This window comes from Choloepus didactylus, chromosome 6 (assembly GCF_015220235.1).
Source record: "Choloepus didactylus isolate mChoDid1 chromosome 6, mChoDid1.pri, whole genome shotgun sequence".
Lineage (NCBI taxonomy): Eukaryota > Metazoa > Chordata > Mammalia > Pilosa > Megalonychidae > Choloepus > Choloepus didactylus.
Genome location: NC_051312.1, coordinates 104,692,248 through 104,714,176, shown reverse-complemented (window position 1 = coordinate 104,714,176; position 21,929 = coordinate 104,692,248). Strand labels below are relative to the sequence as shown.

Genomic DNA, 21,929 nt, shown 5'->3' with positions numbered 1-21,929 from the left:
TTTCCATTACAAATGGAATTAAAATATATGTATATACACACATACCTTTTGTGAAATATTTCTACTTTTTAAAAACTTGATATTAAATTGGAGACATATAAACACTAGTTTATATTAACTTATTGAACTTTACAGAATTTATAGTCCAAATTACAAATTTATTTATTTTGTTATTTGTTAGGAAGTCTAAAGCATAGATTGTTTAAGAGACTTGAACCAGTCACACAATTGATGGTAGACCTAGAACCACAATCCATGTTTCCAGCTTCTTCTCCCTCTTTAGACCTTTATTGACTGGGTAGAGTTTTACATTTTATTCTTAAATTATGTACTGGGTTTCTACCAGGGTTTTCCAGCCATGCTCTATAATTACCAAATTTTGGATTTTCTATCAACACAAATCTTCAATCAAGGTATGATCTCAACTAAGTTAGATATGTAAATCAGAGCTAATAAAAAAAAGCTCAAATGTGAGAGGGCATGAAACCTACTGCTTACTACAAAATGTAGCATTTCTTAGTATTTAACTGAGGTAGATATTTATTATGTTCGTTAACTCTTTTATAGTCTTAATTTAAAAATAATGCAGAATTCTTTTTTTTTATAGTGGCAATAGGTCAGAGCTTGCATGAATACCTTTATATCCTTCCATTATTATTTTTATTCAGCAACACACATGTACTTTCCTGACATCTGTATTTTAATTTTTGTGATTCATTATTTTTAAGAATGGGTAATCCGATTTCACATATTTCTTTTTCCATGAGTCAGAGGCAAGTCTAGCAGTTAGTTTGTTATTGTCTGTACTTTTATATAGCGTACTTCCACTTACCATCGTTATTCTACTCTGTGTTTTTAATCTCTTAGCTAGTCACTTTGGGAGTAGTCTTTTTCAGTTTTCAATGAAAACCAGACAAGAATGGACTCTTTCAAAATTAGCAAAATTTTATTTTTATTATTTTTTAAATTCCATTGGTTTAAAAGCACTCAGAAAATCTGCATCAGTTGTTTGGATCTCTGGTCTCGCTGTCATCTATTTAATATTTAAAATTGCTTTACTCTAGGGTTTCACAAATCTTTTGCTTGTATAGCTTAGAAACCCAGATGGGACAGCTGATAGATAAGCTAAGCATGGCAACAATGTGCCTTAACCATAGACCAGGCACAGTGGTGTTAACTGTCCCCGAAGGTCATTAATATTCATGAGACATAGCAGGACATCTAAGTTCTTTGAGAACTAAATGCCACCTAACTGCTCTACATAACCTTGTGGTTTGGCCTTTTTTCCGGGGGAAGAGTAAATATTCCCTCAGTGCTTAATGAGAGCTGATGTGATAAATATAATTTTAAAAAGATCTGTGTATTCAGAGCAAATCTGCTGCTTAACATTAAACTTGATTTATTCAGTTGATATTTTTGGATGCCTTCTTTTACCCAGGTACAAAAGAGAAAAAAAAGACATAATAGCTCCTTTTTTGACCCATATCTCTTTCCAGTTGCTGTTTCAGTTTCTCAGCTCTTCAATTCCTTTCCATTCATGTTCTCTTAAATCCATGCCAGTTAGGCTTTTATTCACCCACAGCACTCCAATAAAACGTATCGTCCTAAGATCAGTAAATGCTAAACCCAATGGAGTCGTTTCCCACTCCTCAGTGGGCTTGACCAATCAGTCCTATTTTGTATGGCTTATTGCTCACTTTATTGAAACACATTTTTTCATCTCATTTCCAAAACATCCACTAACATGTTTATTCACTTAATTTCCTGGCTGTTTTTACTCAGTCTTTTTTTCTATTTCTCCTCTTTTCCATGATCTCTAAATTTTGGAGTACTTCAGGGTCCATTTCTTGAACCCCTTCTCCTCTAGATAATCTCATTTCTCTAGTGAGCTCATCCAGTCTCATTGATGCTATCATATTTCGAATTTATGTTTCCAGCGAAGATCCCAACTCTGAAATTCAGACTCATATATCCAAGTAGCATGTCTAAAGCTAATTTCCTAGTCTTTCAGCCCCCAAACAGGTTCTACCCAGCCTTCCCCATTTCAGTTAATGCCAACTCCATGGTCCAAGCTGCTTAGGCCAAAAACCTGAATGTTATACTTGACTCTCCTTTTTTTTAATGCTCAGCAATGTCAGCAAATTTTCTTGACTCTAACTTCAAAATACATTCACTCTTTCCACAGTTAACCACCCTAGTCCAATCCACATCAATTGGATAGGCTTGTAACTGGTCTCTGCCCTTGCTCACCGTACTGTTTAATCTCAACAAGCAGCCAGAGTGATTATTTTAAAATGAGCATCCAGATCATGTCATTTCTCTGCTTAGAAAGCCAGACAATTTTCACTCTAAGTGGTACTTAATGTCTACCAACTTGCTTCTGTGTGAATGTGTCCATGTGTGTGTGTGTTTTTGTGAATGGAAGAGAAGAGGTCAGTGTGACTGAATTACACTAAACAAAGGGAAAGTTAGGATGGTAGGAAATAATATCAGTGGAGTAACAGGGAGCCAGATTGTATAGGGTCTCATAGGACATTGTAAAGACTTTGGCTTTTACTTTGAGTGAGAAGGGAGCCACTGGAGGGTTATAAGGAGAGGAATGATATGCTTTGGATGACTTTCAAACAGGATCATGATACATTAAGAATAGATGAAGGGATGCAAGAGCAGAAGCAGGGTACTAGTTAGCAAGCTGCTGCAGTATCCAGTTGAGGTATGCTGATGGGTTGGGTGGTGGTAGTAGAGGTGGTGAGAAGTGGTCAGATTTTGAATACACTTTAAATGAGAGTAACAGGATTTCTTGACAGATTGGATATGGAATGTGAAAGAAAGAAAAGAGTGAATGTTAATTCCAAAGTTTTTGATCTGAGCAACTGGAGTTGAATTAGCTGAGATACAAGAGGCTGCGGAGGGAGCAGGTTCTGACGGAAATATGCAGACCTCAGTTTTTGACTTGTTAATTTGAGATGGCACGTAGTATGCTTTCATTGAGTATTTGCTGAATGAATGAATGGCATCTCAACTCTGCCTTCCACTGTAATCTGTTATTCCTGCGTCTAGAGTCTTTTTTTGTTCCACTTCTGCTTGATTTCAGGTTTGTGGAGGAGCAGTTGCCTGGCTATGCTTGGGGACAGGTAGATCTGGGGATTAAATCACACTATATACAGACATGAACATAATTCTTTTTATAAATCATGAGTTCCAACCCCAGCTAGTTCCCATTGCCTCTGAGACCTGAGCTTTTCCGGTGTTGTGAGGGAAAGATGTACTTGCTTCTCAAGGTGATCCACCTTATGCAGGTGGTGGGATTTTGACTTCATATGTTTTGTAAAGTCAGTTCCCATGCATATTTCATCTTTCAGGAATTTATTGACGTCTCTCCATTGTTTTCACTCTCCATGTTGTCCTTGCCACTGTGATTTGTATTTTTATATCCTTAAACTGTCATTTTAGTGTTTTGCTTTTTTTTTAGGGTGTTGAGATAAATGTACACATTCAACCAAGGTTATAAAAATCCCATTTATATAATCTTCCAGGATCTTTTTAATTTTGAATATTTTTTTTTCATTTAAGCATAAGTAAACACCATTTTTTCTTTCAAATAAACAAATTCATATTAAAATTTTATGTTTATTGAAATGCTTAGAGCCATGATGTTGCATTCTTTATCATGGATTCTGTGCTTCTGGATTATTATCACCTCTCTCTTACTTTTAAAACACTTCTCATTTATGAAATTTACATGAGTTTCTAGCATGGTCTCTGGATCAATAAATATCTGTTGAATGTATGAATAAATTATACAAGAATTTCTCATTTTGAAGTCCTTATCCAGTTTTTGGTTAATTCTTGTATATTTTATCCAACTGCTATTTGAGTACATGCCGTCTGGGTGTATGGTGCAATGGAATATGCAATAATGAGTAAGAAATAGTTCTTGATCTTAAGACATTTGTAGTCCACTAAGGGAGTAAAAATGTATATGTAAAAAAGTAGAATGTAATAAAAGGCATACAAACAATTGGGGGTCCAGAGAAGCGAGGAATTTTATTGGCATTGAAAATCAAGAATATCTTCTTGAAAGTGGTAACATTTGAGAAAGGCCTTGAAGATAAACTAGGGTTAAACATGAGAAATGGAAATGAAAACATTGTGCATGAGTAGACTAGTGACTAGTAAATAGAGAGATGGAGGGCAAGGAGATATGTTGGTTGATTAATGTGGGTTTAGCTGGATTAGAGTGAATGAAGAAGAAACATTAAATATAAAGCTAGAAATATTTTGAAATAGATTGTGGTTAGCCATAGACTATAGGAAAGAAAGAATTTGGGTGTTTTCCATTTTCCACAAAAAACACTGTTCGAAAGGAGATTGATGTTATCAGACATTTTCTTTGATAAAAATATTTGAAAGTACTTGAAAATTTATTGAATGATAGCAGCTAGGGAGTACTAGATATTATTTTGAGATTCAACCCTCTGTTCTGAGGATTTAATTCCATTTTCAGGCATAAGGGAGTCAGAAGGAGAGAATAATTTGGGAAGTAAGATAACACAATATTAGATATATTAAATTTTGAGTGAATTTCAGGTAGAAAGATATAGCAGGCAATGGAAAATGTGAAAATAGAACTTGGGAAGAAAGGGTTAAAACTAAAGACCTCCCGAAAATGATTAACAGACATCATATTCTGTGGTCATTTTCTCTGGTTTGACAAGTTTGGTTACATTAAAAATTTAGATGTTTCTATTTTAGAATCATTTTTATGATTGCAAGGCTCCTATTAAAAACAAAAACATTGCCACTTTTAAATTTCTTTTCCATATTGAATAAATCCTTGTGCAGTGACATCATTCTTACATTTGGGTCCAAAACATTAGATGGGTTAAGCAATGTCTTTTTATATTTTTGTGGAACTGTTATAAAATTATTAGTCATTTGGACACATTAAAACTGGATACTATGTTGAACTAATATTTGGAAGGAAAAAGTTTTTTTTTTCTATAGAATATCAAAATAACCACTCCTCTAGATCTTTTGTTACAGCCAAATTGTCACTTTCTCTTTTTCTTATCCTAAAACTTAGGTGATATGTATACTTATATTAAGTAGTTTGACTTATATTTCGGTCAACATGAGCCAAACTCTATTTTCTACATCCTAGGAAACTAAATTAAGATGTTTATTAGGGTTTTTTAAAATGAAATTTTATTGAGATTTATTCACATACCATATAATCCATCCAAAGTATACAATCAGTGGCACACACATAGCATCATATAGTTGTGCATTCATTGTCACAATCAATTTTCAAGCATTTTCATTATTCCAAAATAAAGAAAAAAATTAAAATATTAAAAATTTAAAAAAATAAAAAAGAAATAAAAAGGAACACCCAAACCATCCCATCTCCCTTATAACCTCTATTATTTATATATATTTATATATATTTTTGTCATTATTTTATTACTCATCTGTCCATACATTGGATAAAGGGAGTGTCAGTCACCGGGTTTTCACTATCACATGGTCACATGATGAAAGCTATGTAGTTATACAATCATCATCAAGAATCAAGTCTCCTTTATTACAGTTCAACAGATTCCTTCTGGCTATTCTAATACACTAGAAACTAAAAAGGAATATCTATATAATGCATAAGAATAACCTCCAGATTGACCTCTCAACTCTATTTGAGATCTCTCAGTCACTGAAACTTTATTTTGTTTCATTTCTTTTCCCCCTTTTGGTCAAGACAGCATTCTCAATCCCTTGATGCCAGGGTCAGGCACATCCCTGGGAGTCTTGCCCCTTGTTGCCAGGAAGACTTACACCCCCCTGGGAGTCATGTCTCACATAGGGAGGAGGGCAGTGAGTTTATTAGCAGAGTTGACTGAAGATGCTTATCAAGACTTTAATGTTTACATTTAAATTAAACTTTTAAAATCCTTTTTAATTATAAAAGCATTTATAACAAATGCTTATGATAAATTCCAATAACATTGATGTGTATGAAATAATTGAGAGTCCTTATTTTCTCTGCCTTCAATTCTAGCTCATAGAAGCTAATATTCCTAATAGTTTATATATTCTTTTCAACTTTTTCCTATACATAGAGGAAAAACACTAATACATACCTTTTTATTTTAATAATATTAATATAGTTAGACATATTATTCCACAAGTTTTTACCTGAACAATTATCATAAGCATATTTCTTTAGTAGTGTTCTAGGAGAAACAAGATAAACCTAAATATCAGTACTTTGTTATCTCTTCCCTTTGAGAAGTTTTGTAAACACTATTAAAAAGTCATTGAGAAAGCACTAAAGAATCACCACCCTCTGCTTTAGGCCACATTAATGGATCTGAACATTATTTGTACAATGATACTGAACCGTGATTCTAAGATCCTCATTCAGTGCTTCAGACTACACTTGCTGAAGCCATTCTGTCTGTTAGTCTGTGGATGCCCCTTCGATTTTGAGGTTATATGCTTGGTTAGAGGCTATGTTAAAATCTGTCTTCTGAATTCCTTGCTAGTTTGGGAAAGTATTAGTAACTTAAAAAGGCATCTTTCTCAAGAGACCAAGAGAAACAATATTCTGCTTTATACATTCAAAACCATATCAGTCTTTGAAAGCTACATTGATACATTTAAACAAGCACTTAGGAGAGGGAGTTTTGTAGTCTCCTACAAGACCCAAGAGATGTTAAACATCAGTGTAATTATCTTTTACAATGTCTGCACTGAAGCTGTAGAACAGAGATATGAGTATTTTTGGCAAGATGTGTATTTTCTTTTGGAATACATTGTAAGATGAAATTGAGTCAGATGCATATTCAGGCACTCAAAGACCAACTGTTTTGCTCCCCATTCTGATACTTTTCTACCTAAGTCTTCTTTTCATAACCCAGAGTCTAGTTTGCAATGAAGTGAACATCAAGTGGTGTATTGCCAATCAGATTGGTGGTAGCATGGATCAGTTGGGTTTCATGGTTTCTGTGAGCAACAAATTTTATTAAATATAGACTCTGGCCAATCTTAAGTTGTATAAAGTGAAAAAGGTGGGTGATTTTTACTGATGATATCTTGTTTGGGTGAAAACTAAAGACAAGTTTAGTCATTTTCAGATTTATTAAAACTCGGAATAAAAACATGATCATTGTATATCAGAATCAAAATTCTATGTGAAATAATATCATTTAAAAATATAAATATTTGAATAATAACATTTAAAAATGTTTCAATTTTTAAAATATTTTAAACTAATCTTAGCAGTAATAATCCTATTAGAAACACAGATTGCAGAGTAGTAGTTTGGAAATTCCATGTTAGATTAATTCCCATGTGCTTTTTAGTTTATTTTTGATGAACAAATGATAATACCTTACTTTTCACTTAGTGTTTCTATTGATTTTCAAGCTATTATTCTTTTTTTATTGATGAGTTATAAACAAACCTCCATCTCCTACATCTTCCTTTATATCCTCTTTTCATAGCAGCCCCACATGACTGACCTTAATTGGTCAACACAGTGAGATGGATATGCTGCTTGCTTTCTGTTACCCAGTCTCTAATCACAGGGTCTTCAGAACCACTGCCAATTTCTTTTGTCTGTATCTTAATTTGGGCCTTCTAAACCCACATTTCCCCTTAATTCGTGTTCTACAATGATTCTGTACTAAAGTATGCTAATCTTCAACAAATAATTCCTTTCTTTGAATTCCATTTGATTTTTCCTGCAGTCTTCACCCATTTTCCACGCCTCTCCTCTGACAGAGACAGTGGCATGCCATGACTAAGAACTATGGAGTCAGACAGAACTCGATCCAAATTCTGTCCATCTTTTTATTTGGTTTATGATCTCAGGCAAATTAATATCTTTATGTCTTCATTAATCAATGTCCTTAACTACAAAAGACACCTTTGTGGGGGAATTGTGAGATCTTAGAAATAAAGCACTTAGCACTGTCCTTGGCACATGATACATGAGAAATGCTGGGTAGTAACAGGCCAATGATCCCATCTCCAAAACCTTAGGATTAGATGTATTTTAAGAATTCAGAATTTCATGGATTTTAAAAGTTATGCATATCCATATATTACTTAATGCCTACAGTGGGATGTGAGGTACCATTCTTAAGCAAATTGCTATTTCCATAGGAAAATGTTTCTGTATGAATTTTGGGGTCAGATAATTGCAGGTCAGATACTGCCACCAAATGAGTTATGAAAAAAACTTTCATTTTTTCAGAACTTTCTGAATTTTGAAAGTATGAATAGGGGATTGGGAATCTGGAAAATAAAGGGGGATTCAGATTTCCTAAATGTAGGACTACCTACCATGAGGATACTTTTTCTTAACTCCAGTCCCATGTCTCATCCCCAGCCCTAGTTACCCTCACCTGGTTCTCTCCAGATTTCTTCTAAGAATTAAGGGAGAGAATGAAATAGAGCTATTTCAGTAGGAGCATCCTTGTTGGACATGAAACATGCAGGGCACGTTAAGAATTCTATTTTTTTTTTTCTTTTCCCCGGATTTTGTTAGAATGTGAAGTATATACTTATGTTTTGAGAGGAAAAAGACACTAAAATCCTTAGTCTCCATTTCTTCCTTTGTGGTGATTAAAAGGACATGGCTTTTAATCATCAGAAAGTTCTAACTGAAAACATATTTTACATGTAATATACTAACATTTTTGGATCATGTAGTTTTTATTTGTTTGTATAAATATTCATGAATTTTGTAGGTAATCTTATTGACTGAAAGACGTTGCTTTTGTTTCCAGTAATGAGAGTCAATATTGATTTTTAGTTTGTTCTTTCCTATTTTTTATTGACTTGGGGGATTTGCTATGAGAATAAAAGTTGTAACTGAGTGATACTTTGGTAATACATAATTTTTATTTAGAATTGATTCTAGTGTTTATTTTCTTTAGTGTCCTACTGAAACCAAAGCAACATTTGCAGTCCATCTTAAAATAGTAGGAGATTGGACAGGTATGTAGAACATAGAGTTTTATGATACATGTTTTGAAAATAATGGATATACAATAATTTGAATGCGTTTAAATAGTGTAACTACCATCAAATATAGAAATATGTTTGTTTTCAAGCTGTTGCTTTGTTTTATTTCCTTGTACAGTTTTGACATCCATGTTTTCTTCTTGTAAGATGAGGTTTTGGAATTGGAATACCTTGGATATCAGTAATTATTAATGTACTGTTCACTGTGCTTTCAATTCATAGATTTCTGCCTACTTGCCATCTTTACTGGTAATAGGGGAACACTGAAATGTGTTTGATAACTGGCATGATTTTAAAATTAGTAGTTGGTTTGACTCTCAAAATAATCAACACCTGGGACTGAGACCACACAAATCTTCTAGTTCTCACATGGTCTTCTGTGTGATATCTATATCTACTATACCATAGCATCTTTGGAACTGTGGTCACTCCTAATAGCTGCTCTATTGGTGTTATTTCATTCATCTATTCAATAAATGCTTTTTTATTATCTGAGAGATGCATTGCATTAAGAGTTCTGAGCAAATAAAAGAAATATTATTCATCTTATATTCTCTTGCCCCATCAGATGGATTGACAAGTAAGTGCGTGCTCAGTAAATGTTACTTTGCTGGTTGGTTGATTAGGTTGGTTGTTTTCAGGGAAGGCTACAGGGAAAAGCATGAATGCAAATGTAACTTGGATTCTTTTTCTAATTCACTGCTAAAAAAGGACTTGGTTTTCAAAAACTATAGGAAATCAGAAAAAAAAGTAGATTCAATGTAATGTAGGACTCTGAGAGAAGTTTCACAAAGAAGACAGAATTTGAGCTGTACCTTGGAAATTTTTTAGGCAAATGAAGACAGAAGTGGATGACTTAAAGTGAAATTTTCAGAATTGCCAAAGACCAGGCCAGGTAATGGTTGAAGCATATTTGGGGAGGACGAGTTATTTAGCCAACTAGAAGCAATGATTTTGTTCTGGAAAATAGTATAGAAAATTCAGTTGGAGTCAGCCAGCGAAGGCCATGAATGCCGTGACAAGATATTTGAATTAGGTTAACTTGTAGACTTTAAGAAACCGCTGAAGGATTTGGAGATATTTGATGAAAATCGTGTTAATAAGTTTCTGTTTAGATGGATTAGAATCAAGGGAAAGCATAGTAGATGCTTGAAGGCAGGGAGGAAGGAGTCAGTGGAGTTGGTGGGGATGGACACTAGGTTCTGCAATGGATCTCTGAGAATAGGATGAGAAGTTACAGTTGGGAAGGAGGAGCCATCAGGGAAGGATAAAATGTTGGGTAATAGATATTCTGGGATGAGGAAGAGGATGAGGAGCTTATATCTTATAGTTAGAAAAAACAATAGTAATGTGTATAAACTTTATAGAGAAGGAAGCCAGCTTGGATTTGGAGACTTGAAAAAACTGGAGGAAATACGTAACCTAAGATTTGATAGGCAAGCAACTAAATGAATCTTTGAGCAGTAAAGAACTAATTGATATCGTGAAAAGCCAGACTTAAATAAACATTGTCCATATGGTAGCATTCAAAAGAGATCATGGTAGTCCATTTTTGGGAAAATATTGATGTAGTATGGAAATAATAATTCTCATGATAAGCCTAGAACTGGTTGTTTTAATCACAATTCTTTCCCACTGTTTGGGAAATAAAAGAATAGTGAAGTTCTGTCTGATAAGAATCCCAAAATAGTAAGAATTAAGTTCAGTAATGAATGGTAATTGATAGAATTCTATATCTAGAGGAAAACAAGGACAATGAAGACAGCATTTAATTCATAAGGGTAAGCAGAAACTTCATAATTTTATATTAGTAGCTATTGTTACTGAGTTTCTTCACAAAACTTTTTGTATTATCAGTAGTGCATTAAAATAACTGATTGTCTCACCATTTATTTTAATCTTCTCTATTAGGAACACCAATAGTGCTAATTTTATCATCCTTTTTTTAATGTGCTATGCCATTCAGGGGGAAATAATATCATTCTATTCAGAGTTCAGTTCCAGTCAGATGCTTTTCAGTTAATAGACCTTCTTGGTTGTTGATTTTTAAATATTTAGTGACTTGGAAAAAAAAAAATGTTAGGTGTTCATGCAGAGAACCTCTAAATAATCCTGCCACCATCTGTTACTTTCATACAAAAACAAAGGTTTAGCTGTCTTTAAAAATGAGGTTACTTTTATGGAAGGAAAAATGAGAACTTTACCCCTGAGATCAAGGATCACTGGTTTTTATTCTGAAAGAACTGATTAATGCTCAGCATTAAGAGAAGTAGGTATAAGAAGTAACAAAGAGATATTTAAGATACTGAATATCAGAGATTTATTTTCTAATCCAATATGAGAGATTTTGGAGTGATGTTTTCTTCCCTAAAATATGTTCTGCATGGACGCCATAGAGAATCTTAAGGACAGGTTTAAGACTGCCTCGTGGATAATCTTTCCAAGACTACTCACTTCCACCCAGCTGTAGAGGAGGCATTAAATTCTCATATATGTTACCTTGACTTTTCTTTTCCCCAGGCTCTAGGTGTATCTCCTCAGTGTGCTGAAGCCTTTAAGTTCAGAAGACTCCTAAACACAATTCAGGTTTTTCCTTGAAATTGCTGGGGTACAAGGAAGTGGAGTATATTACACAAGTAGATACCTCTTTGAGTTGACACATTATTTTGTTGCTCTTCTAGAATAACTCCTGTTTTGCAGTTTCAAACATATGGTCACTCATTACCTATTGGCTTGATTATGATTCTAGTCATCTAAAAATTTCTTGTTAATTTCTTCATTAGATATGATTACCATTGAATAATGGTCTAAGATACTGTTATATCCTTTATTATTTTGGTCTGGATAGCAGGTTACTCCAGAGATGTTTGAGTTTTCCTACAGAAGTATTATATACGTAATACCTGCATATAATTAATCTAAACTTTTTGCCCTTGTTCCAATCAGTAATTAATGGATTGGCAATAAATATGCAATAACAGACTCATTCTATGTATCATATAGCACATGTCACATTTAGATATATGAAATCTCATAAATTTCACATATATGAAATTTCTCATAAATTTCACCTATATGAAATGTCATAAATTTATATTCTCACAATGTAAACTTTAATCTAGATCCATAGCAAATCTTTATTAGTAAGGGCTACATCTACAAAGGAGTGACTAGAAGTATACTTTTATTATTGCTGTAAGTAGGGGATTACAATGGTTAGTAATTTGTGGAAGATAATATTTAAAACATTTGATACTTTGAATAATCATCAAAGATTTAATAAACACCTATTATGTGCCAGATACTGTTCCAGTCTCTGGAAATATAGTGTTGGACAAGTTTCCTGCTTTCATAGAGATTGTATTCTGGTCAGTAGAGATTGCCAGTAAACAAAAAAGCAAAAAATATATAATATGTGAGATAGTGATAAAGTTCTATGAAAAAAAAAATGAAGAAGGCAAGGGAGTAAGAGTGATGAACAGTGGTGACACAATTTTAGATCAGGTGTTTAGATAAGAATTTTCTGAGTAGAAGAGTAAGTGAGGGAATGAATCAGAAGGATTTCAGAAAGAAGAGTTTTTAGCCTGGGAAAAAAGCAACTGCAAAGTTGCTGATACGGAAATAAGTTTGAATCTTCAAGGAACAGCAAGGAGGTGAGTGGGGCTCAATGGAGAGAGTGAGGGTGGAATTAGTAGGAAATGAGATCAGAAAGGTGAACAAGGGATTGGGCAACCTAGGCAATAGAAAGGGCTTGGATTTTAGTCTGACCAAGATGAAAAGCATGGTTTTGAAATCTACATCCAAATGATCATCCATTTCATTTTAATATATTCTGCCTAGTGGGTTATTAAAAAAATAAAAGAATAAGTTTGAGGGTGTTCTGGTTTGCTAATGCTGTCAGAATGCAAAACACCAGAGATGGATTGGCTTTTATAAAGGGGGTTTATTTGGTTACAAAGTTACAGTCTTAAGGCCATAAAGTGTCCAAGGTAAGGCATCAACACAGGGTACCTTCACTAAAAGATGGCCGATGGCATCCAAAAACCACTGTTAGCTGGGAAGGCACTTGGCTGGCGTCTGCTCTGGAGTTGTGGTTTCAAAATGACTCTCTCACAGAACGTTCCTCTCTAGGCTGCAGCTTCTCTCCAAAATGTCAGTCTCATTTGCTCTGAGTCTCTCTGTCTGTGTATTCCTTTATACAACTCCAGTGATCCAATTAACACCCACCCTGAATGGCCGGGGTAACACTTCCATGGAAATTATCCAATCAGATGTTTCACTCACACTTGATTGAGTCTCATCTCCATGGAAACAATCAATCAAAGAATTCCAATCTAATCAACACCAATAACATCTGCCCACACAAGATTGCATCAAAGAACATGGCGTTTGGGGGGACATAATACAGCCAAACCAGCACAGGGGGGAAGGGAGAACAGGTGAGATTCTGAGCATTGCAAAAATAGGTTAAGCTTTTGGGGAAGGGGTGTGGCTATATCATAGTTTTGGAGGTACTTTGGTAGTGGTTCTGTCTTCTGCCATATGGCCCTGGTTTATAGGGTTCTGGTAACCTCACCTATACCCTATTTCCCGCTGTCCCCTATAAAGGGTAGTAGTGTTCTGCTACTACCCAGGTTTCTTCACCATCCTCCATTTGACTTTCAGTTCTTCCACTACCTGTGTTCCTAGTTCCCTGTATTAAATTCCTTCTGTTTAAATTATGTAGTCATTCCTGTTTCTGACTGGACCTGGATTGTTACAGGAGGTTAGAAAAGCCTCTCTGAACAGAGCCCTTAATGGAGAGGAGTAATATATGGAGGAATAGCATTCCAGACAGATAACAGGAAGTGCAACCCCACTCCCACCCCACTCTCCCACTCCCCACCCAGCAATCAAATGCTTGTGTCCCAAGCACAAGTAAAAGTTCAGGGTTGCTGGAAAGAAATAAGTGACTAAGTAGGGGAAGTTTTAGTTGATAAGATCTGAGAAATATCCATAGACCTGATCAGGTAGGGTTTTGTAGAACTTGAATTTTATTAAAAGTTTGATGGTAAGCCATTGGAGGATTTTGATGTGGTCTGATTCACGTATTAAAAGGATTTACTCCAGCTGCTATGAAGATATAAAGTGTGCATGGGCAGTTGAGGAAATTGGGTGATGAGTTAAGAGAGAAGATCTTGCTGAAGTCCAGGTAAGAAAAAAATGCTAGCTTGGCTTAGGGAGGTCATGAGAAGTGGTTGGGTCATGAGAAGTGGTTGAATTTTGAAGGTATTACTGACAGGTTTTGTTGATGAATTGTAAGTGGGGATAAAATAAATTATGAATTAAGGATGGTGCCAAGGTTTTTAGCTGGAGTAAGTGGACAGTGCAGCCAATACTGAGATTGGGACACTGTGGCAAGTTTGTGGGTCAAGAGTGGGCATTCAGAGTTCAGTTTTGTATATATTAAACTTGATATGCTTCTTAAACTTCCAAGAAATAAGGCCGAATAGGCATTTGCATACATGAGTCCGGATATCAGAGAGAGATTTGTCTAGAATTTAAATTTGGGACTCATTAGTGGATTTGACTGATGAATTTAAAGCCCTAAAGCTGTGTGGGATCACCTAGGACAGTAATTCTCAACTGGTCTTATCCCTGTTTTATAACATTGTATATGCTCACTTCACTTTACAGTCTTAAAATAAAAATTTCAGATATTGATTTTTTAAAATTATGTGTATATTTAATATCATGTCCTTACCTTAGTATAAAGGAATTATTCAAGTAATTTATAGCAAATCACTTATATTCAATATTTAAATTCTCATACATTGCTATGCTAGAAGTCATAATGAAACAGGTACGTGCTTGTACTACATAAAGAATGATTGCAAATAAGGCAGTTCTAAATAGTCTCCAAATACAATTGGAATGTCATAAGCACTGTTTTCCTTATGATGTGATTTTCCAAAATGATGAGTTCTGAGCATAATAGAGAACAATATTCCTTCAGTTTACATAGTGGTTGCAATCTTGGAAATATCAGTGCCTATTAAAATCATGCAAAAATATTTGTGTTTATTATCGTAATGAATGAGGTTTTCATTTTCATGAGTATCCAGCTATATATTTGCAAAGCCTGCAGGAAGTGAGAAAATTGTTCAGTTAATAGTAGTCTCCACAACATTCTAGAATGTCTAGTGTCCCTTACCCCCATCCTATAAGATTCATAACACCTAATCATCATTTTGAGAACGAAATTGCCTCCATAATTTTCCAAAAATGTTCCTAAGATGTGGCATCAAGAATAATTAATTTAGGGAATTGGAATAGATAGAGAAGGGATACAAAGAGTACAGCAGAGGTGACTAAGGAGTGGCCACAGTGGTAAAAGAAAAAGTAGGAGAGTTTGGAGTCCTGGACACCAGAGGACAGTGTTTCACAAAAGAGAGATTGATCAGTTGTATCAAAAGCCATTGAGAAGTTGAGTAAAATAAGGCCTGAATTGGTAACCTTGGGAGGTGTGGTTTTATGAAGTGTTGGGAATAAACACCTGATTGAAGTAGGCTCAGGAAATATTAATAGTAAGAGAGGAAATGGAGATGGTAAGTGTGGACAAACCCATTTGTGTGCTGAGGCCAGCTTCTGTAAGCTTGAGGGAGGTCGATTTTCTTTGCAAATCTCCCTTCACTGAAATCACGTTGATAGCTTGAAATCAAACACAGTGGGAGTATTGATTACAGAGAAATTGACAAACATCACAAATCAGGGCTTTTGTAATTTTTTTTTTTTTTTTTTTTTTCTTTTCCTGGAGAGCTGGCTATTAAACATTTATCAGAACACCACTAGACAAATTGGAGCAATTCTAAGGAGTAGGGGTGTAAAGGGAAACAAAGAAATGGATCAGTAGCCACAGAGGGTGTATAAGGACAATGCAGATATAAAGAAAAGATATAATATAATATAATATTATATTATATTATATTATATAAATGTATATATATAGTGAGCTTAAATGCTTCTGGGAATGATGTGAATCATAGGAATGAAGTTAAGAGGGGAAAAATGATATTGATGGAGAGATTGACGATATAATTATAGGAGCAGTGTCCACAAGTGCTCCTTCCTAATGGATTCCAGCAGGACTAGGTCCCAACCTTCATGTGGAGGAGTTGACCTAAGGACAGTTTGTGCTCTATAACAGGAGGGAAGGCAGAGAGGATGTACAAAGAATAGGTACAGATTGGTTGGTAGATTTGGAGTAAGTGGAATGGGAATTCTCTTCTGATTCCTTCTGTTTTCTCTGTGAAATTGTGAGGTTATCACTGAGATTGACAGGGGTGTTGGAACTTTGAAGGGAAGGAAGAAGGTGTCATGTATCATTTGAAATAGTAAATTCATGAGTGAAGCACGATGGCTTTTCTGAGTAGTATCAGGAGGCTTTCTGCAGCAAATACAGATGCAGTTTCCTGTGTGTATGATTAGGTGATCCGGGTGAGGATGGGGATTAACCCACCACATCTTTTTTTTTCACTTTTTTTTCTTTGTTAGAGAAGTTATTGGTTTACAGAACAATCATGCATAAAATACAGGATTCCTGTATACCACTCTATTATTAACACCTTGAATTTGTGTGGAATACTTGTTACAATTGATGAAAGTACATTTTTATAATTATATTATTAAATATAGTCCATGGTTTAACTTAGGGTTCACTGTGTAGTGCAATTCCATGGATTTTTTTAAAATTTTTAAATTCATTACTGTATCTACAATCAAACATTTCCACTTTTAATCACATTCAGATATATATTTCAGTGCTGTTAATTATGTTCACAATGTTGTACTACATCGGCACCATCCATTACCGAAACATTACCATCAAAAATATGGAATGCTTCACGAATTTGCATGTCATCCTTGCACAGGGACCATGCTGATCTCTGTATCGTTCCAATTTTTAGTAAATGTGCCACCCATTAAATCTTAAAGTATATATTATTTTTATAACACCATGCTATAATTCTAGCCTCTTGTGAACCTGTATGGATATCACTGAGGACAATTCATTAGTTAATTTTACAGAATCCGACATAGCTTATTTGCTATCAGAACATAATAAACCATTTAATAAATATGAGCCGGGTTTAGATTGCCTATTTCATAGCTTCACAAATCAAGGAAATGTTTGTATCATGGACCCAAGAAACACATGATGTAAACATCACCATTTAAATACCCATCTGTTCTCAGGAGGTAGAATAAATTGTTTCCCCTTACATGGAATCTATGCTGTCATTTTTAAATACATGACAGCTTAATCATAATGCCACAGAAAATATAGGAAATCCTTAGTAAATGACAAGAATTTACTACTCATCAGATTTTATTCTATTCCAGCCATTTTATAATCTCAAAGATTGTAAATACAGAACTTTTGTTTTCAATCTAATAAAAAAAAATGTTACATTTTAGGCTTGAAAATAAACAAATGATTCAATTTCTAGACCTGGAAGTCAGGTTATTATATAAGGTAGTTTGTTTTCATGAGTTTTTACTTTTTTACTAAGTATTGTTCTGTTCCTAAGAAAAAATTTAAATTATTTTTTATCTAGTGTCTCTTGCTTGATTTTACTATATACTATGAAGGAAAATGAGAATAAGGAGGAATTTTATTGGTTACATAATTTCTTAAGCAATGTCAAGAATATGATGACATTAATATACTGGATGGTCCAGAAAGTATATGTCTCTTTGCCAAGTCAGACTAATTGTTATGGATTAAGTAATTTCAAAGAAGACAAAAAGCAAGGATTTTGTGCCATTATCATTACTATAAGGAAAATTTTTAGGCATTCATTTCCTTGATGCATTTGCTAACTCTTTTATAAAGGAAGCTAAATGAATATAGAGCCAGTTCTCTAAGTAAATTGTAATTTTTTAGGTGAAATTGTAACTTGATGCATAATACTGATGCAGGCAGGCAGATAGGGTTTTTTTTTTTTTTTTTTTTTTTTTTTGAAGAGGAAAAGAGGGTTTATTATTTATGTTGGCAGAGGGCAGGAGAGCTTTCCCAAATCTGCCTCCCCAAAGTGTTTCTTCAGTTGGGTTTTATACCCAGCAGATAGGATTCTTAAGGTCATAAAATGAACATACCTAAGACACTAACTATATTAACATCAAAGAAAGGTACTTGTCTTTTGTTCATTTAAAAGGCAATTGAGTAAGGGAATTGTAGGAGTGGTTTCTAGTGAAAATGCTACTGCACTTATTATGATTTTTGAACTTTAACAAAGAAGGGGAATGAGATTTCATAAACAGATAGGAAACTCTTAACTCTTCCATGAAATGATATTTTGAGAAAATTACAGGGTGCCATTTGAATAATGGATGTTGAATGCTAGGGAACACTGAGAGCTGTTTTGGCCATAGTATAAGAAGAGGTGAAATAGTAAATGAAGAAGAGTTAAGATGGTCTACTGCAGTATGATGAAGAATTTAAAAATAGGTTATCTTATTTTTTGTTGATACTGTACTGAGAAATTAGTAAAATGTCTTGTGGGGAGGGGCAGCTATCAACATAATTAGGAAGAAAAAGGAAGGAGAGAAGATCCATATAGAAAATTTGTTATATCTAGATGTTTTCAGTCTCAATTCCTGGTAGAAGCCATTCTTCCAGTTAGAGCTATTAAGAAAACATGTTTTAAGAGTTGGAATGTCCTTCAGCAATAGTCAAGAGATGTGTATTCCTTTCTTTCTCCAGCTCCTTCTTTCCATTTGCAGCATAATCTTCTGCCTTTCCACTTTCACAGTAACAGTGAAAATCCTTTGTTGATGCTGGAATGGAGAGCTGCTCTGTGGTGGCTTGGTGTATTGTATCTTCTTTGGTTGGAATATAGTATTCAGCCACCTTGATCTTTAAAGTTGGCAGCATAGCATAGTGGAAAAGACAACAGATTTTGAGTGTGATACACCCAGGGCCAAGTTCCAAAACCAATAGAAATGGGAATTTATTTTTTTATTAGGTCTGGAAATTAACTTACATAAATATTCCTACACTTCCTGTATTTTTTCCCCACAGAGCAGGAACAGAGGCTAACATTTTCCAAATAATCCTTTTTAAAGAGACCCTTAATAGCATTTTTAATATATTTTATTGGCCTTCTTTTTTATTTATTTAGCTAGTGGAGTTAGTCTTTGCAATATATACCTCTGCAAAAACAAATCCTAGCCCTATCAAAGGCATTCATTTGGTGTCAGCTATTATCTTTCCATACTAAAAAAAAGAAAAAACACTGTGAGGAAAAATATATTACAATTTGAATGAGAAACAAGAATTGACCACTATGAAGAAAACAAAAGATTTTTTTTAAGAAACAGAAGAGTTTAGAGAGACATGCTGTCTTTCTATAAAATCTGCATATTGTAAATCTGATAATTCTTCCCCAAATAAATTATAGGCTTAAACTAATTTCAATCAAGAGAAAAACCATTACTTTTTATTTGAAAAAAAAAACAGAAGAAAAATTTGACAATAAATAACAGGATATGACTGGCCTTATTGAGACATGTTATAAAGCAAATCAAATGTTACAGATAAGCTAAGAATCCATGAGGTTAAATAATTTGCTTAAGAACATAAAGGTATTAAGTGGATGAGTTGGGCTTTGAATTCAAGCTAATCTTACTCTGAAGCATGTGCTATTTGACTACCAAGTGCTGCCTTCCCTGGAGTGCAAATGGTTTAAAAACTGTGGAATTGCAACAGAAATGACAAAAAATACATTAGCAAAGGAAAACAGGTAACCTAGAAACAAACCCTGTAACACCTAAAACTATATATTATATGAAAAAGGAAGCACAGTAAATCAATTTGAAATATTAGTTTGTAAATGGTTAAAGCTATTGACACTTAACCATTGAAAAACGTAAATTAAATATTTATTTCAGTTGACCAAAATTGCTTCCAAATAGGTTACATACGTTAACATAAAGAAGTCAATCCCCTAAAAATATCAGGAAAAAAATGGAAATTAAGGATCAATCTCTGGATGTGGAAGGCAATCTGTCCTGGAAGAATTTGGAGGAAAAAAAATAGATTTAATTACATAAAAATTAAAATGTAGGTAAAAAAAAAAAGAGAGAATTAACCAGAAAATCATTTATAGCAAGTACCCATTAATACACTTAACATATAAAGAGCTCCTACAATTCAAGAAAAAATTAACTTTGAAAATTAATTTATGCCCACAACATTCAGGGCATACTGTTCAATATAAAAAATCTAAGAAATTTTTTCCCAGCAGACATTTATTGATCATGTACTAAAGGTCAGGTGCTGTTAGGTTCCCAACAACCTAATGGTACAGTAAGGGAGATGTGCGGTCAAAAGATACATACGCTACAAATAGAAACAGTAGAACAACAACTTTGCTTGGATATACTGGTAACAATAAAAGAAGCACAGAAGTTTTCTTAAAAAAAAATGAAATGAACGAAGTAGTAAAGAACTCCTATTGTTCCATCTTAAAGGATGAGGTGAATATTTTTGCTTAAATTTTTGCTCTATCTCCGATATTTCAATAATCTCTAAAGGTAGAGAATTTGAAATTGGGAGTAAGACTGACATTTTGAGCAAAATGAACTTTATCAGTTAAATCATATTTTATTCATTTATTCACTCACTCAACAAATATTTATTGAGTGCCTATTATTTGTGACACACTATGAATAAAACAAATTCTTATCCTCAAGGTTGGCTCAGTTTGTCACAAGGAAATGAAACTACAACAAAATAATTGGAATGCCATTAAAGCTATTTCAAAAAGGAATCAGAAGGAGGGGCAAGATGGTGGCATAGAGAGGAGTGGAATTTAGTCAGTCCCCTGGAACAACTAATAAACAACAAGGAACAACTAGTAAATAATTTGTAATAACTGCTGGGGGACAACCGTCACTGTCCACACATTGTACACCAACCTGGATTGGGAGGAATGCCTGACATTGCAGCACAGAATCTGTAAGTAAAAGCTGCAGAAACATGCTTGGAGCCCCCTCTCCCCACGGCAGGCTAAACTGCGAAATCTCACTGTGTTAGAAACTAGTAGCACTCTCCGAGCGAGCAACTGTAGCTTAGCTGAGCTCTAGCTGGGGTTTCAATTAACAAATATGGACTGCTGAATACAAGCTACAAACCCCCAACAAGCAGACAGAGGCTTTTAGTGATGACTGACCTTAAAAAACCAGAAGACTCATCTGTCCTGGGAGGGAGAGCCCAGAAGACCGGGTGTTACCTCTGGCCTATGAGTGAAATTGGGGGCCATCTAGTGGCTCCAAAAGGGGGCTTCCTGTCCCTTTTTCTCCCTCTCAACCAGAGAGGCTCAGAAGAGAAAGCCGCAGTCATTTTCAATTCCCAGATCTCCGACCCAGACAGGGGTGGAAATAACAGAGTCAGAGAGACTATTCAAATGCAGATGATAACTCCCTAGGGTGTGTATCTTCCCTAAGATTTCCTTTCAGAACCAGACCCCACAGCCTGGGGGAAAACAATCAAAACAGAAACTAAGGAGGCCACACTTCCTTACAGCTGTCAGGAGTGACAGGCCGACAGGCGCCACCTGCTAGGCAGGTTAGGAAAAGAACAGCAACTGGAAATGTCACTGGAAAGTCTGTCATTCCTCTAAGATACACCCTGAATATAATCCCATTCTGAGACCTGAACCTGTTCTGGTCTGGGAAAATCTGACTTGAGTAACCAAGGAAACCAGATGCCTAGACAACAGAAAACTACAATCTATACTAGGGAAAATGAAGATATTGCACAGTCAAAGGAACAAACTTACATCTCAATCAAGATACAATTGAGATATTGTTTCACTTTAATGAAACAATCTATTAAAGATTTTCAAAGAAATATG

General features: G+C 34.6%; 1 protein-coding gene and 1 pseudogene across 5 annotated transcripts in view; one reads left to right on the top strand and one right to left on the bottom strand.

Annotated features, from left to right (window-relative positions):
* NOX4 (NADPH oxidase 4) overlaps window positions 1-21,929 on the top strand; it is a 168,902-nt gene that overhangs the window by 94,905 nt on the left and 52,068 nt on the right. For all 5 annotated transcript variants that reach the window (XR_005217526.1, XM_037841026.1, XM_037841028.1 and 2 more), the window contains one exon: window positions 8,943-9,003. Coding sequence is in view for 4 of the 5 variants with exons in the window: in XM_037841026.1 (XP_037696954.1) it covers window positions 8,943-9,003 (61 nt within the window). In the remaining variant the exon portion in view is untranslated. The remainder of the gene's footprint in view (window positions 1-8,942; window positions 9,004-21,929) is intronic.
* LOC119538877 lies at window positions 16,896-16,988 on the bottom strand (annotated as a pseudogene).